Source organism: Penicillium brevicompactum (assembly GCF_028827555.1).
Source record: "Penicillium brevicompactum strain IBT 35665 chromosome Unknown utg000007l_segment0_segment0, whole genome shotgun sequence".
Classification (NCBI taxonomy): Eukaryota; Fungi; Ascomycota; class Eurotiomycetes; order Eurotiales; family Aspergillaceae; genus Penicillium; species Penicillium brevicompactum.
Genome location: NW_026623210.1, coordinates 566,140 through 579,143, shown reverse-complemented (window position 1 = coordinate 579,143; position 13,004 = coordinate 566,140). Strand labels below are relative to the sequence as shown.

The 13,004-nt window shown below is 52.9% G+C and overlaps 5 protein-coding genes across 5 annotated transcripts; 4 read left to right on the top strand and 1 right to left on the bottom strand.

Annotated features, from left to right (window-relative positions):
• Nucleotides 1-246: 246 nt before the first annotated feature.
• N7506_010974 (uncharacterized protein) lies at nt 247-2,022 on the top strand (the record flags this gene model as incomplete). The annotated part of the gene is made up of 3 exons (XM_056960267.1): nt 247-1,511; nt 1,597-1,758; nt 1,824-2,022. The coding sequence occupies 3 exons, from the start codon at nt 247-249 to the stop codon at nt 2,020-2,022; spliced, it is 1,626 nt and encodes a 541-aa protein (XP_056806422.1).
• A 564-nt stretch (nt 2,023-2,586) lies between these two features.
• N7506_010973 (translocation channel protein TIM22) lies at nt 2,587-3,241 on the top strand (the record flags this gene model as incomplete). The annotated part of the gene is made up of 3 exons (XM_056960266.1): nt 2,587-2,694; nt 2,747-2,842; nt 2,903-3,241. The coding sequence occupies 3 exons, from the start codon at nt 2,587-2,589 to the stop codon at nt 3,239-3,241; spliced, it is 543 nt and encodes a 180-aa protein (XP_056806421.1).
• A 692-nt stretch (nt 3,242-3,933) lies between these two features.
• N7506_010972 (cysteine synthase A) lies at nt 3,934-5,110 on the bottom strand (the record flags this gene model as incomplete). Its single annotated transcript, XM_056960265.1, has 2 exons — nt 3,934-4,931; nt 4,990-5,110. The coding sequence occupies 2 exons, from the start codon at nt 5,108-5,110 to the stop codon at nt 3,934-3,936; spliced, it is 1,119 nt and encodes a 372-aa protein (XP_056806420.1).
• A 790-nt stretch (nt 5,111-5,900) lies between these two features.
• On the top strand, nt 5,901-9,393 carry N7506_010971 (condensin subunit YCG1; the record flags this gene model as incomplete). Its single annotated transcript, XM_056960264.1, has 3 exons — nt 5,901-7,185; nt 7,242-7,954; nt 8,011-9,393. 3 exons carry the CDS (start codon nt 5,901-5,903, stop codon nt 9,391-9,393), a joined length of 3,381 nt encoding a protein of 1,126 aa, XP_056806419.1.
• An 802-nt stretch (nt 9,394-10,195) lies between these two features.
• N7506_010970 (putative RNA binding protein (Arp)) lies at nt 10,196-12,313 on the top strand (the record flags this gene model as incomplete). Its single annotated transcript, XM_056960263.1, has 4 exons — nt 10,196-10,351; nt 10,432-10,489; nt 10,562-11,268; nt 11,366-12,313. The coding sequence occupies 4 exons, from the start codon at nt 10,196-10,198 to the stop codon at nt 12,311-12,313; spliced, it is 1,869 nt and encodes a 622-aa protein (XP_056806418.1).
• Nucleotides 12,314-13,004: the final 691 nt, after the last annotated feature.

Below are 13,004 nucleotides of genomic sequence, written 5' to 3'. Positions count from 1 at the left end.
ATAACCCTCTCGAGACTAGTTTCTATACAGATTTAAGCTAGATAGCAGGAAGTCAAGTATACTCCGCGCCAAGACGGGGCCGACAGAGGAGCTTAATAAGACGCTAATCCCGACCCCCTGAAACGTCTCGTGGGACCCGCTGTGGGCTGGACTCAGGAGACTGTCAAAAGCAACTATTTCTTCCTCTTTCCTTCTCTTGTATGAATTATTGATATTATTGATACCTCTCCAGCTGGCTGGCCCACCATGGAGAGTATTCCGGGAGCGGAGAGCTTCGCCCACGGGCCACCTCCGGATGCGAACCACACTTCTGTCCAACCGGAGTCTGCTTCCGAGTCTGGTTCAACCGTCCAGAGAAAACGACTCTCGTTACCTCCTCGTGCAAGCCCAACTGCCCGTCATGCGAAACGCCTTACCCTGAACTTCCCCATCAACCTCAACTTGAACGAGACAGATCCAGTGACATCGCCTGCCGCGGCGACCCCAGTTACACAATCCTCGACCGGTCCTTCCCCCGCCCAGCCTCCCGGCACACCTATGTCATTCGATGCCCCAGACGATGGTTACGACTTCCTGCGGGCTATTGCCTCGCAGGAGCGCAAAGTCATGGAGCTTCGCGAAGAGCTAAATCGCGCCGAAGCAGAACTGGTTACAATCAAGAAGCAATGGGCTTATTCCGAGAAGTCCAGAAAGCGCGCCGAGATCAATCATGCAGAGCCACTGATGCCTCTGCGGTCCCCCGATCCCACGACAACAGAGACCTCTACCGCTCACCGTCGGGAGCAAAGTATGAGTTCGGTCGGGAGCTCGAACATATCGCAAGAGCGCGTCAGTCGCGAGCTCGGACGACGAACAAGTGTTCGTGCTCCCCCAGCTCCAGGCACCAAGATTGGTACCAACGGTCGTCGAGTCTTCCAAGGTGGACATACCCGGACTTTATCACTTCTGTCCCCAGTCACAGCGTCAAGTGCTTTTGTTGGGGAGCCAGGTCCCTCGGAGTCGGAACGCGTGGGTCGAACTCCGCGGTCTGCAACACTGCCATCTGTCGAACGTGACCACGCTGCGATTGCACGACTGGACGAGAGTCAGGTACCAGAACATCTACTTGCGCAGTGGCGCAAGACTCTTCCACCTCCCTCGCGGGAGGCCCTGATGCGGACGGGTAAACAAATGGCATCTGATCTACGAGAGGGACTTTGGACATTCTTAGAAGACATACGGCAAGCCACGGTGGGAGAAGAAGGAATCAACGGAACCCAAACACGAACCCTGTCACCATCCAGCTCATTGGCACCACCCAACGGGGCAAACGGTCGTAAGCGGGATTCCCTAGCGAAGTCCCGGAGCCGAGAACGGTTATTAGCGGATGGCAAGCTATCAAGATCCTCATCGTCATCATCTTCGCGGGGAAGAGGGCCAGCGGCCGAGACAAAAACTGGTAAAGACACCAAGCCGGCGGAGATTTCCACATCTTTCTGGAACGAATTCGGCATTGATACACCAGCTCAGAAGTCTCAAAACGCTCCTCGAACCCCCCAACAAATCCGCCAACCCAAGCGAGGCGACCGCCGAACAGCACGATCACCACTCCAACAGTCAAGCCGAAGCGGAGAATGACGACCTCGACGACTGGGGTAGCTGGGAGACGCCCCTTTCCGCCAAAAAATCGCACACCCCCTCGTCGAGCCGATCGACGGTCGAATCAAAACATGATCATTCGCCCACCACGCAGGGTAGCAGCCCTCGAACCAGCGCTAGGTACCGTTCGACTTTTTCCGATTTCATCTATGACAACCTGGTTATGAGCTGACAACCGATCCCAGTTTTGGCGACTGGAACCCGGATTCCACTTCCCTTGACCCGACTGTCTCCGAAGGCATTCCCTGGCCTGCTATTACCAAGTTGGCTCCTTCAAAGCTTCAACGTACTGCCTCTAACTTGATGGCTGAGTGGGAGCGCTCTTTGTCTCCTTCTCCTGAGCGAGCTTCTTCTCTTACTCGCAAGGACAGCAAGAAAGATTAATGATGTTCCTTTGTCTATCTACTATGTACATACTTTATGTCTTCTTCGGCCTTATCTACGGAATTACGCAGGGCTACGACCTTTGAACCATATTCTACGAGAGCGTTGCTTCTTCTCTTGTTGCTCTGTTTTCTTTTCTCTTCTTGAAACTGTTGGATGATATTAATTTGCTTGCAAGTTTTTTGAAGCTCCTTTGATATGCTCACGAATGCCAATAGACTTTGCTCATATTCAACTTCTTATTTTGTTGATTTTTAGATGCACACTACCAAAATATTGCCACCGGAATGTTCCTGTAGTCTAGGCTCTGGCTGGATGTAGCGATAACGGATCGGAGGAAATGTGCCAAGACTGCGCTGTTGGATGTTTTGGACAACCGTAAAAATAAATTTGCGGTTCAGTTACTCGCCTCCGCAAGATCTCCGCGTCCCTATCTTTCATCCGCACGCGATCTCATTTCTCGCCAAGCGTTGCTGCTTTAATCAATCAGGTCAGCTTAGACTGTGCCGCGAAATATACCCTGCTACCCTCTCAACGACCCTTTCATCTACAATAATCGTCAAAATGGCGTTTCCGGGCACCACGGGAACATCGATTCCAATGACCAGCCTGAGCGGCGGAAACCCTGCTACCCAGGGAATGAACGAACAGGAAGCCGCCATGGTCAAAATGGTATGCGACTAGAAGTGCCGTGGCAATCGAGTAGCTCTAACCTCTCTTACAGATGCAACGTGGTATGGAGTCCTGCCCCATCAAGACCGCCATGGCAGGTACCATGGGATTCGGTCTTGGAGGAGCTTTCGGTCTCTTCATGGCTAGTGTAAGTTGACCACCTGGCCCCTGGCTATGAAAAACTTATCTAACGTGCGGGTTCGAATAGATGTCCTACGACTCAACCTTCACCCCTCAGGGCCGCGCGATCGCCGATCTCCCCTGGCGCCAGCAAGTCCGCGCAGGTTTCAAGGACATGGGAGCTCGCTCTTGGTCCTCTGCCAAGAACTTCGGTATCGTTGGTGCGCTTTACTCAGGCACTGAGTGCTGCATCGAGGGTCTCCGTGCCAAGAACGACCTCACCAACAGTGTCGCGGCCGGTTGTCTCACCGGAGGAATTCTCGGTGCAAAGGCTGGTCCCCAGGCTGCGGCTTTCGGTTGCGCTGGCTTTGCAGCATTCAGTGCTGCTATCGATGCCTACATGAGAATGCCTGGCGACGACGACTAAGCGAGCTCACATGCCGAGCTTGTCGGCTTTTAGCCGGCTGGCGCTTCTTGAACCTGTAATTTTCTACGGCATCTGGCGTTCTGGCATAGAACGGGAGCATTGGGGGCGTTTTTTTTTCATTTTTATCTTTGTTTTAAAACTTGGGTTTTTGTTTTGGCTTTGGCCTGGGCTCTTCATAGCTTGTCCTCGCTGCATGGCTTTGGGTGGTTCACTCCGCTCAGATTACATCTTTGCTCTTTTGTACAATACCAAGCCTGGACATAGACCAGTGAGCTTTCGAGAATCACCTCTCAATTGATACCATATATTGCTGAACATACAGGCCTAATTAGGCCTCTGACTTATTGCCCGGATGTATCTGTTCCAAGGTTCCGTTTGTGGCCTGACATCCCGTTGAAAGTCGAGCCAATAATGTGACAGCGAGGGTGGTCTCAAGGCCTCGTCTCAGCAGATCTCTTCCTCACACGGCTGTACCATCAGATTCGAAGTCGACAGGCAAGCAATCGATAATGATACCCTCCAAGGTTGTGACTAAAAGATTTCAAAATCGGAAACGCCCCGGCATGGTTCCCGAGTTCTCTAGTTCGAATAGGTAATATATTCATCTTCGGGATGGCGAGGGGATATCTGAGAAGTGCAAAGATACACATTTTGTACAAATTGTGGATATTTTGTTCAAATTATGTATACAACTAAGGAAGCACAATGTACTTCTCCAAGTGCTTGTGGATAGAGCCACGAAGGTTCTTGCTCTCTAGCCACTTGCCGGAGAACAATCGATCGGCGTAACGGTAAGCACCGTCGCAGAGGATTGTAACAACGGTGTTACCCTTGCCCAACTTCTCAGCAACCTCCTTGGCAGCCACCACGTTCATAGCGGAGCTGGCACCGAGGTACAGACCCTCCTCGTCCAAGCAGCGGTAGACCATCTCAATAGTCTTCTCATCACTGATGTTGACTGAGCCATCAAGCAGGTCGATATCAGGCTGAAGGTTGTCAGTGACACGGCCCTGGCCGATACCCTCAGTGATACTGCTACCCGAGCGGTCGATAAGGGTGCCACCGCTTTGGATGTAGCTGTGAAGGACACTGCCAGGGGGATCGGCGAGGAAGCTCTTGACACGACCATCACTAGCAGTCTTGAGGTAGCGGGTGATACCAGCCAGGGTACCACCGGTTCCAGTAGCACAGGTGAAGGCGTCGATCTTGCCCTCGGTTTGGGCCCAGATTTCAGGACCAGTGGTGTCGATGTGGGCTTGGCGGTTGGCAGTGTTGTCGAACTGGTTAGTCCAAACCGCATTGTCCAATGACTCGGCGTGCCTGCGCGCCTGGTGGTTGTAGTTTTGGGGGTTGTCAAAGGCCACTGCGGGGACGGGGTATACCTCCGCGCCCAGAAGGCGGAGCAGGTCAATCTTGCCCTGTGACTGGGTGTTGGGCATGTAAATGACCAGCTTGTATCCCTTGGATCGGCACACGTGCGCAAGTCCGATTCCGGTATTGCCAGCGGTTCCTTCAACGACGGTACCACCGGGCTTGAGGAGGCCCTTTTCTTCGGCGTCCTTGACGACGAAGAGTGCAGCCCGGTCCTTCACACTACCTCCGGGGTTTTGGAACTCCGCCTTGCCGAGAACATTGCAGCCGGTCTGCTCGGAGAGCTTCTTCAAGCGAATGAGAGGGGTGTTGCCAATTGCTGCAGGAGACAAATCAGATTGAATTGGATCATGATGTCGCTTTGGCAGTGAACTTACCTTCGGTCAATCCATTGACAACGCCCTGGGAGGTGGACACCTTGGTAGCATATGCAGTTGATCCTTCCCGGGCAGCGCGAGCTGCTGTAGTGGCAAAGCGCCGGACACTTTGACGGAACATCTTGTATGGCTGTTATGCAGGAACAAAGCTCCGATCAACCGGGCAATGACGAGCTCCGACCTCGGGAGGGTCGGGTCGGGTCTCATCACGTGCTTCCCACGGTCGGTTCCGCGCTAATCTTCACGGTCCCCGCCTTGGAAGTACAACCAACTGCATTTGATATTGGTGATCATGGTTCGAATATGTGATATTTCAAGATGCTCTAGTGCTTGAGCAGTATCTACGATTCTGTTGGAGATGATATTTGTCTTGAAGCCAATTAGTTCGTTTTCACAACGTACTCTCAAGCAATTACTGGCTCGTCGTTTTACCTTTTGACAACACACTGCCAAGTGCTCATGGCCTTCTTCGTACATCCATTTCACAAGTGTTTGCATCCATGGATTCACGCACAAAGAGTGCTAAGGACACAACAATTTCCATAAGCCCACGGTCTACTCCGTACTCTCGGCTTTTATATAACACCCTAGGGTCAAGCTTACTCTGTGTAGGGATTCGTACTAGGATTTTATCTGGCAAATTTGGCAAATTTGAATCAAAGGAACTATTTCTAGCTACCTGGGTACTTCCACTTATTTTCATGCATCATCATATCTTTTCAAGTAAACGATGATCGACTGGAATTTCTTTGTTTATCATACTGGCGGCGGCCGTGTACACTGTAGAAGAGTGCGTGTCAATAGTACAATCTTCTCCGCTTTGGGCTGTTTGTTTACCGCCAAGGCTTCCACTCATTTGGTCCCGCACTGCGATGCTTTTCACTTTCAACTAACCCAACAATATCACCACCATGCCTGGCAGAGTCGCCGCCCGCTCGACATCTGCAACGACGCGGAGGTCGTCAGCTCAACCATCTGCGTCTGGGCGCGCTGCCTCCGTGACCCCATCCTTTGCGATCCCCGATGAAGCCGCGGAGCCAATCTCCTCCCCCACCTTGCGTCGCGATGTTTGCTTGATATTCGCGGATGCCCAGCGCTCCTTTACTGGTCATCGAAAGCTAGTTGTGCGCCTGCGCAAGCTCCAGGAGATATGCTGTGGTATCTTCCAGAAGAGAAACGACAAGACGAAAGATCAGGAGGCCGAGGAAGCACTTGTCCCAGGTGAAGAAACACAGGCTGAGAAGGAATTCAACGTGGAGATTGGCCGCTGTATGCTTCGAATTCTGGCGATTAAGAAGAGCGAACCTGTGGGAGACCGCGTTTTGCGCTTCCTGGGGACTTTCCTTAGCCATGCTACAGGAAAGGACACCGAGATGTTCGCCACCGGTGAGGACGATGATCACAATCCCGAAACCCCGACCTCGCGCCTCACTTCCAGTCTCGTTTCCCTCATGGTTCCCGTTATGAGCGCAAAGGACAAGATGGTGCGATTCCGCGCAACCCAAATCACCGCCCACATTGTGAACTCGCTTGAAACAATCGATGATGAGCTCTTCCATACGATAAGACAAGGCTTTTTGAGACGCCTTCGAGATAAGGAGGCATCAATCCGGGTGCAGGCAGTCATGGGACTAGGACGTTTGGCAGGAGACGACGGAGACGGCGATGGAAATGACGACAGCCAATCCGCACTCATCGAAAAGCTCCTGGAAATCATGCAAAACGACACAAGCGCGGATGTTCGGAAAACCCTCCTGATAAACCTGCCCCTCGCTCCAAAGACACTTCCCTATCTGCTGGAGCGCGCCCGTGATCTGGACGCGGCTACCAGACGTGCATTATACTCCCGCCTTCTTCCTACATTGGGCGATTTCCGCCACTTGTCCCTTTCAATGAGGGAACGACTTCTCCGGTGGGGTCTACGTGATCGAGATGAGAGTGTGCGCAAGGCAACAGGCAAATTATTCTACGACCGTTGGGTCGAAGACTGCGCCGGAACCAACAATGACCCTAACGAGGGCCCGACCGGTCAACGTTCTCCACCCAATACAAATGCTCTGCTCGAACTCCTGGAGAGAATTGATGTTGTGAACTCAGGAATGGAGAGTGGAATCGCCCATGAGGCCATGCGTAGCTTCTGGGAGGGCCGTGCAGACTACCGCGAAGCTGTTGTATTTGACGAGCCGTTCTGGGAGGGTCTCAATGGCGAGTCCGCCTTTTGCTGCGCTCCTTCAATGACTTCTGCCGGGTAGAGAATGAAGGGAAGTACGACAACCTTGCTGATGACAAGATGCCCGAGGTCACGGCTTTTGCCTACTTCCTCGGAAAGTACATCACGAAACTTTTGGAGAGGAAAAAGATTTCCAAGGATAGCGGAGATGCGAACGATGATGATGCTGTTGAGCACGAATTCGTCGTTGAACAATTGCTCCACATTGCTCCTACACTGGATTACAGTGACGAGGTTGGGCGACGGAAGATGTTCTCTTTGCTGAGAGAGACTCTCGCTGTGCCAGAACTCCCGGAGGAAAGCACCAAGCTGGTGATTGAGACCCTTCGATGTGTATGTGGACCTGATGCTGCAGCCGAAGCCGAGTTCTGCAGCGTGGTCCTGGAAGCAATCGCAGAAGTTCACGACACCATCACCACAGAAGACAGCTTTGTTTCAGCCAGATCAGAGATCAGTGATGATGCCAGCAGAAGATCTGAGACCCCAGGCGAGGAACAAGAAGCCCCATTCAACAAGGAGGAGGCGAAGGCCAAGATCGTTCGCGAGATTGTCGTGAACATGAAGTGTTTGTACATTGCTCAATGCATGTTGCAAAATGTTCAAGGTCATCTGCAGCAGAACATGAATCTTGTGACTATGCTTAACAATCTTGTGGTACCGGCAGTTCGCAGCCATGAAGCTCCCATCAGAGAGCGTGGTCTTTTGTGCCTCGGTCTATGCTGTCTACTTGACAAGGTAAGTAAATATTCTATATGGGCGATTGAATTGGCGCTAATCATATGGTCTCGCAGAATTTGGCCGAGGAGAACATGACACTGTTCATCCATTGCTACAGCAAGGGTCATGAGGCGTTGCAAGTAACAGCCCTTCAGATCCTCTGTGATATGATTACGACACACCCCTCTCTACTCGCCCCTGTCACTCAGTCTGACGGCGAAACCATCACGCCCCCTCCCATGCAGAAGCCGCTGCTCAAGGTTTTTGCTCGCGCTCTACGTGCCAACTCGCCAAACAGCGTGCAATCTGGAGCTGCTGCCGCACTTTCCAAATTGCTTTTGACTAATGCTTTCACTCCTGCTGGTCCCAACGTTCCCCCTGCTGTTCAAGAAATCAACCAGAACGCGGTTGGAACTTTGCTGCAATCACTCGTTGTGGCGTTCTATCACCCGCGCACCCGTGAAAACCCAGCGCTTCGCCAGTCTCTGGCTTACTTCTTCCCTGTTTACTGCCACTCTCGGGTTGAAAACACCCAGAACATGCGAGCAGTAGCAGTACCAGTCGTTCGGGCTGTAATGCATGCCGCAGAGGAGTACTACTCCCTTGAGGCCGAGGAAGACAGTGATGGGGAAGTTGATGCTAGCATCGGCGAGCGTGAACTGAAGGCACTCATGACTGGTGTCATTGGCATGCTTTCCGAATGGACCGATGAACGCCGAGTGGTTGGCCTTGGCGGCGAAAAGGTCCTAGCTGGAGGTGCTGCAAGTTCCACTGTTTGCGGATGGGTTCATCTGGCTCTGGTCAAGGATATCCTTGAACGTGTGCTTGGCGTTACTGCTGGAACCAGCCGCTGCTCCAAGGAAGAACGCAAACTCCTCTTCTCACTGCTTAGCAAGCTGTATTTCGCTGCTCCTACTTTGCCCCCACGAGAGCGAGCAGGCTCCCGCGTCCCCGAAAGCGAGGAACCATTCCGCACTAGCGTCCGCAGCGCTACGGGCATCGAAGTTTCCCCGGAGAACAACGAGCTCGCTTCCGAGGTTAAGGAATTGCTGGACCAAACCATTGAGGAAGGTCTCGCAGGCGAAGCTTCCAGTCGCAATGCCCTTGTGAAGGCCAAGAATGCCATCTTGAAGATCCTCGCCGTGGCACAGGATTCTCGTGCTGCTAGCGCTCGTCCACGAGAGGGCACCGAAGACATTGATAATGATGGTCACAGTGTCCGTTCAGCTAGCGTTCGCCGCTCTGTGGAGCCTTCTGGTCCCGCGAGTCGTCGCCACGTCTCCGTCGAGCCAAGTATCATGGAGGAAGATGAAGGCGAGGGAGACAGTCGGATGACCTCTGCTACTGCAAACCGCCCCATTGTCTCCATTGAACCTAGCATCGTGGAGGTTGACGAAGAAGATGATCACGATACTAGCCGAGGGACGCTGATTAAAGAGGAGACCGGTGATGAGTGATGATGGTCTGTTTTCCACGGTCGTTTTGGCGTTGATGGGCTGTCTGGTACTTCGGATGAGGTGTTGGAGGGGGCATTTGGGTTTAAATGTACATAATATGCTTTGATTTTTAAAGTTCTCTTAAATACATGTCTCTTCGATGTGCATTGGGGTACTCCATCGTATGGGCTCATCTGTATAGTGTACACGTGATATGCCACGTGATTGAAGCATTTCACATTTGACAGCAACAGATGGAATGTCCAATGTCTCGGCTCCATGTTTCACTGTCAACCTGCGCTATGCCACATGTCACATCTGTGCTGTATTGAGGTCACATTCTCACATCCTCATGGGTCTTGGGTATCTGACAGGATATACTGCTTTAAAGCACTCCCGTAGTAAAGAGCCAAATCGCAGGGCGTCAAACCGGAGCAGGGATCTGGGCCCGGTTGGGGTTGCACGGTTAACACCAGTCCGAAGACATAATTTCCAGGGGGACAGTCTGTACGGAGGTCAATAGAATAAAATATGAGATGCCTATTTTAATTTCGCTGGTATCTACATCTCGAAGTGGTCACATTTTGTAATCTCCCGTGAGCCCCGAAACTTTTCATTTTCAGAACTCCACCTCGAGTTGGTCTATTTTCTTCTTCCCCCCCTTTCCCTTCTCTCCTCCCCCGGGCTTTCTTTTCTTCTTATCTTACCACGACTTCTCCCCTGTCGTGTTCTCCGTCTTCTGCTTTAACCCGCAGAGACATTTCCCCTCAATTTTCCCCGGGATTCCCCTGCCGCTCCGTTGGCACCGAGCGACAAGTCAGCGATGGCGGCCGTTTCAGCACCTACCCCCAAGCTGGATCGATACATCGTCATCCACGTTGCAACCACTTGCGACGAACACGGCGTGTATGTCACCAAGGACTCGGCCGAGGTGATCGAGTTAGGATGGATCTTGTTGGACTCCAAGACTTGCGAAGAAGTACGCCCCAACGCCCAACATTCAATTTGGCTAGCCTCGGGAACCCAACGCTGACGGTCTTTTTTTTGCTAATTGTTTAGCTGCACCGCGAAAGTGTTCTCGTTAAGCCCGTCAATACTCCAATCACCCCGCTTTGCAGTAAGCTTGCCTGGTCACAACCTTAGGATGCATTGGGTTTTACTGGGATCCGTGGCTAACAATTTTTTGAAGCGAGCTTGACCACCTTGACATGGGAACACGTTCGAACCGCAGGCACTTTCCGGGATGCCATCTCTCGATTCGACGCCTTTGCCACCGAGCACCTGACCAGCAAGCATCTTGAGTTTGCCTTTGTGACGTTGGACTCGTGGGATCTGCGGGTGCAGCTGCCCCGCGAAGCCCGCGACAAGGCCGTCGTGCTGCCCGCATATCTGCAGCACTCCCGCACCTTTGACCTGCGAACCGAATATCAACGCTGGCAGACCCACCACCCCGAGTCGCTGCCCTTCGGTCCCAGTTCGCTCTCCAACATCTGTGCTGCCCTCGAGGTCGAGCCCGTCCAGTCGTCCGCCCCGATCAAGCACAACTTGCCCTTCCACCTGCAAGCCTTGGCCCCCGCTTCGCCGCGTCGTGCTATGGAGGAATCCGTTACTCTCGCTCGTGTCCTGCGGGGTTTGATCCGCAAGTCGCAGCCTCCTCAAGATCACCCGGAGATCTTGACTCGTCCCATGGATGCCCATGCGGATGTCAGGGCCTTCTTGGCGGAACGCAGTAAGGTTCTGCACCTGAGTGGCCTGCCCCATGACACCACTCAGTCTGAATTAGAGAGCTGGTTCACTCAATTCGGTGGTCGTCCCATCGCCTTTTGGACTCTGCGCACGCCAGACCAGCACAAGCCTACTGGTACTGGCTTTGCCGTCTTCTCTTCCCACGAAGAGGTATGTTCTACCCGTGCATTTGCACATTTTTGATTGTAGAGATCCTCATTTTTGGTCTTGATACCCCACCTTGATTTCCTCGCTAACCTCCCGCAAGGCTGCTGAAAGCTTGTGCATGAACGGCCGTGCTCTCAATGAGAAGGCAATTGAGGTTTCTCCCTCCTCCAGTCGGGTTCTCGACCGGGCTGCTGAGATCCTCACTCCCTTCCCTCCGTCCAAGAACCGCCCTCGTCCTGGTGACTGGACTTGCCCGTCTTGCGGTTTCTCCAACTTCCAGCGCCGCACAGCATGCTTCCGCTGTTCATTCCCTGCGATGGCGGCTGCGCCTGACCCAATGAACTACGGCAACTACGGCTATGGTCCTCCGTCGATGATGCCCCCTCACATGGGCCACGGCGGTCACGGTATGGGCGGTGGTGGTGGCGGTCACTCGCGCGGTATGGGCGGCAACGGAGGTGTTGTCCCCTTCCGGGCTGGTGACTGGAAATGTGGTTCTGAAGGTTGTGGTTACCACAATTTCGCCAAGAACATTAACTGTCTCCGCTGCGGTGCTCCTCGATCAGGGGCCGCCGTGGTAGCTGACTCCGCATTCTCGTCCCCGATGGACCCGCCCACGCAGTTTAACATGGGGCCCAACTCAATGTCTAGCACCCCGGCCCCGGCACCTTTCGCATCTACTGCCGGTGGCTTCGGCGGTTTTAGCCAGCAGTTCGGTGGGCCTCCCAACAACTACGCCCTGCCCTCCGGCGGTCTGGGTAACAACACCCCCGGTGCATACCCTCCCATGGGTCAGATGAACTCGGGCTACGGATCATCCAGCACCTCGCACTCGGCCGCCTCCTTCGCCAACCCGGCTACCCAGGCTGCTTTCACCGGTGCGGACCACGGTGTTCCCTCCACCAGTGCCTCGAACGGCGCCTTCTACGGCTCTGACGGCGCTAGTGACCCCTTCGCCTTCTTGTCCTCTGGCCTCGGTGGTCTGACTGTCTCTGATGACCCTCACTCCCGTCGCAATGGCGCCGGCGCCAACAAGTCACCCGCTTAAATTGGGGTCTGACTGTACCTATGTCCATTTTCACTGGGCACTCACACTTATGTTGTCCATATTGCAACCCTGCATTGTGGCGGGTTTCTGCGTTGGTTGATATTCGTTGATACGCATTTGTATAAGGGATTCTGCGGTTTTGGTGCATCGGGTTGGAAGGAGTAGGCGGGTTAGCGTGTCGAAGATTTCGGAATTCTTTTGCTCGCCTCGCCTGTGCTTTTTATGATGCTTTTGCATCGTTTGATTTTTGGTTCACATTTAACTGGATTTGTTTTGTTGTTTTTTTATTTATGTCACCTTGGTCGCGGAGCTGTCCCATATTTTGTGATTCCATCTTGCGCTATATGGTTGTTTTTGTCTACAGGGACGGCGGCTGGTGCATATATTTTTGAACCCGGTCTGTCCGCAGGCATGGACACATTCTGGCTTCGACCTGCTTTTTGGCATTGCATTTTAGATATTTGCGTCCCTTTCTGCACTCTTTCATGGGAAGCGTCGGAGAATTCACGGTCTTGTGGGTGGGATATACTGGGATCCCGTTTGGGGTGTTGGGGATTTACTTTGAGCTTGTTGAATCGAGCATCTCTTCGGGGGCCATCGAAGCACTGTGAATGCAAAAAGATCGTTCTGTCATGTTCCACTTCTCGATATATTTGTACTCTCACCTATATAGTATGTAGTATTGCAGTTT